This window comes from Montipora capricornis, chromosome 10, assembly GCF_036669925.1.
Source record: "Montipora capricornis isolate CH-2021 chromosome 10, ASM3666992v2, whole genome shotgun sequence".
NCBI lineage: Eukaryota > Metazoa > Cnidaria > Anthozoa > Scleractinia > Acroporidae > Montipora > Montipora capricornis.
Genome location: NC_090892.1, coordinates 11,101,351 through 11,105,200, shown reverse-complemented (window position 1 = coordinate 11,105,200; position 3,850 = coordinate 11,101,351). Strand labels below are relative to the sequence as shown.

The window sequence follows — 3,850 nt, the reverse complement described above, 5'->3', positions numbered from 1 at the left end:
ATGAAATAAATGCTACAGATAGAGACGTAACGGGCCCAGCAGAGCAAGTCCAAATTATGTTTCCTTTAAAGGATAAAAATATCAATTAATAATGCAGGGTATTTGAAGCCATTTTTTCTGGGACGTAGATGAATAAGCAATCAAAGAAAGTCGAACTCTGTGTGATATAGCACGCCGCATTGAAAAATAATCGATCTTGTTTGTTGTGCACTGAGATAACCAAAAGTCACCTAAATAACCATATTTGTCAGCATCGTGGCATGAAAACAAGCACGGTGACCCCCTCTTTTTATTACCTTTTTAACATCTCCTTGTACTGTAATGTCATCATACCAAGTTTCATCGGAAATCTATGACGGGTTCTTTTACCCGGGAATCACCTTAAGTTCACATGTTATTCACCGGCCGAGAGGTCCGTATGGGGAAAAACTGAGACCGAGGGTAAAGTTTTTCCCTATACGGACCGAACAAGGCTACTGAGCAACGTTCGTTCTTACATATTTCTAAATTATATTTTTAGAGGGTGGGAGAAAGCTTGGTTGGGTTTCTTTTGTGTTGTTTCCTTTATCGTCTTCGTTTAGGTAATAAAAATTCTCAGATCCATTGCCGGTTTTTTGTCAGAAAGTTCAACAATATCATTGCTCTAAATGCAACAAGCGGCAAAAAAAAAACCATTAAGACAAACTGAAAATTCCCTCATTATATTCGCAGCTTCGCTCGTCACTTAGCGTCCTTGGTTACCGTGACCGTGGTCAAGAGATAGGAAAATTCTGCCCGCTCCGGCAACCAATCAGATTGCTGGATTCTCAGGATAACGGCCGCTTATGATCACAGAAATAAATGAATTATCGCTCAGGTTGTCGAAACGTGAGTCAATTCCATCTCAAACAGTCTTTCTCAGGACTACACTCACCCGGACGATCGTACTTTACTTAATTATCATTTTATTTTTATTATTTTTTTCACTTCAACCCGCTTTTTCCACTGAAGGCGCTCTTCCCAGTCCATTTAAGTTGATTGAGCATGTCTTCCGTAACTTTCTTTCCTTTCAAGATCACACTTTTTGGAATGATCTTCACAACAGCCTCAACCTGCAAGCGTAGACCAGTTCTTCGTCAATGGAATTTGAATGCGCCTTTCAATAACTTGGAGACAAATTCATTTCAAATTCCAATCAACGGTTTTCTTTACGACAGTCAATTTTCCTAGCGAGCATGAAGGGAGAAGGGATGGCGCAGGCGCACTTGTGAGAGCACTCGTCTCCAACCAATGTGGCCTGGGTTGGATTTCCCGAGTTCGTGTCACATGTTCGTCACATGGTTCGTCACATGTGGGTTGAGTCAGAAGCTCATAAGCCAGAAGTGTCAATCTCTCTCATTTGGCCAATCAATTTGCTGTGTTATCTAAATTTAGAATGTGGGTCCCGCTAAATTATGGCCAATCAGATTGGGCCTAATGACCACAACGCCTCTGAATGGTCTGTAACCAAGTGGCCGCACGAGGGATTGCTCGTGTGTAATGCAAAATCATGGATCGTGCAAGGAACACAACCCCGCCACGTTTTCTTTCCCGCAAAAATCTAGCTGCATTCCATCGCAGATCGAGACTTCTGGGTTGTGAATTTCAGGTTGAGTTTCTTGCTTCTCTTCTCTGCTTCGAGATGTGTTCTCTGGGTACTCCAGTTTTCCGTTCTCCTCAACAACCAACATTCGATTTGATATGATCAGGTAAAGCTACTATCCTCGCAGTTATTAACGCAATTTTAGCACTTGCGTAGAGAAGCCGGAAAAATTCAGGACTTCAACGGGGTTTGAACCCGTGACCTCGCAATGGCGGTTTGACGCTCTCACCAACTAAGCTATGAACAGAAGCCACTGATGTTGTTCCTTCACTTGATTTCATATCCGCAGTTCAATAGGCCGAATGCATAAATGGCGGCCAAAAAAATATTCTTTTGTTTATGCGCTAATTAGCCTCACTAGCCTCGTTTGCATGTACAAAATACAAAAGAAATGTTGCTTGAGAGCGAGGTTAGTGAGTCTCATTAGCACATAAACAAAAGAATACATTTTTGGCCGCCATTTATGCATTCAGTCTATACGGAGGGGGAGGGGAGCGGAGGGGGAGGGGAGCGGAGGGGTTGGCGCAGTGGTAAGATCTCTGCCTTCCAACCCTAAGGTCCCGGGTTCCATTCCCGGTTCTGCCGAGACTGGAATATTTGGCGACCTTCTTTCCCGCTAAAGTTCACTCAGCTTTCCATCCTTCCGAGGTCGGTAAAATGAGTACCAGCATGCATGGACTGCTTAGAAGCGGCTGCAATTTGCGCCTGTATATGCTTCCGGTCCGCTGGGGGTAAATTGATCATTGTAAAGCGCCTTTGAGACGTTAGTGAAAGGGCGCTATATAAATGCACCACTTTACTTTACATGACACATTTCATATATCATTTCATTCGTTGACTCATTCCTCTCGGGAACATTAGAACCCGCAAATGCCCAGCTCCCAACATTAGTGGCTTCATAGCTCAGTTTGTTAGAGCGCCGCACCGGCATCGCGAGGTCAAGGCTTCGAGACTTAAATAAAGTGATTATTATTATTATTATTATTATTATTATTATTCAAATCAAGCGCCGTGATTGGCTGATTCCGTTACCGTTTACACTTTCAGGGTCTCTGTTTTAAAAGGTCCGTCAAGTGTCGCTGCAAACATGACCGGGGGTTAGAAATTAAACTCCAGAGCCTGTTATTTTTGAAAGGCACAATTAAAACGAATTGGTGCATTTTTTAAGTCCAAGGAAGCTAAAAATACTCAGTTTATTCATAAATTGCACATATGTTCTTCAGCGGCCAAGAACTCCGCATCGAGAAAGCTGTGTGTCCGAGGTCTCGAGTGTGGTGCAAGACTGGAATCGAGAAAAAAGGGGACAGCTTTGATCAATACGAACCAAACAAGGTCGTTAGGCAACGTGTTCATTTTTAGGTTTCTTTTGTGACGAAGACGGCTTCGGTATACCAACTTCAGATGCATGCCCTACCGTGACTTTTTTTCGCACATACTCAGTCTGGTATTGTTTACTCTTTATTTTGATGGTCAATGGTCTTTCAATGGCCTGATACAATCACTGGGAAGTCCTTTGCATGTTATCAGTATGACTCAACGACCTAAATAAAACCAGTGAAAAAAATCGTTTTTCCTTGCAAAAGGATGGTCGGTTCGTAACTCGCGACCCGTATTCCTAGGCTTTGACCAATAAAGTTCAAGGATTTGGATTCCAGGAAACTACGAAACCTCTGAGAAAATGCATTTTGTAAGCATCCAACGTTCAACTAATGAAAGGGTTTTTTTTCCGTATACATCCATCCCCGTCAGCGTCTTAACAGGTCTAAACATTAACTACCTCTCAAATATTACTGCATCAGTAGAGTTGTAGAGTTTGACTTAAATGGTGAGAGGACAGGTAATTTACAAATGTAAATCTCAGTATTCTCTTATTTACATTATACCGTTTCTTTGAAAAGAAATTTGCTACGAGGATAACAGCGAAAAGAAGCACTACTTTTTCGCGAATTTTGTATATTATATAAGTCCTTACGAGCCAACTCCACGACCGGTCCGTTGGCGTCTAAGGGTAATCAATTGTCACAAGCAAGCTTATGTCTGAGAGTCGAGCTCTAAATCTCTCCGGAAGAGCAAGAGACAAGAAAGATTAGAGATTAAACTTAAATCAGCAATTTAACTATAAATAAATAACCTCTTGGAATTTTTATAGTTTTCACAATTCAGACTGATAGAATAGTAGCTCTCACGACTACAATTTCGCTTCTTACAATGTTTCAGTTAACAGCGCAA

General features: G+C 41.8%; 1 protein-coding gene across 1 annotated transcript in view; it reads right to left on the bottom strand.

The window, feature by feature from the left end:
• Positions 1-380: 380 nt before the first annotated feature.
• The window catches only part of LOC138019169 (uncharacterized), an 18,984-nt gene continuing 15,514 nt past the window's right edge, over positions 381-3,850 (bottom strand). Inside the window, exon 10 of the mRNA XM_068865866.1 lies at positions 381-1,091. Within this exon, the coding sequence (XP_068721967.1) occupies positions 963-1,091 (129 nt within the window). The 3' untranslated portion in view covers positions 381-962. The remainder of the gene's footprint in view (positions 1,092-3,850) is intronic.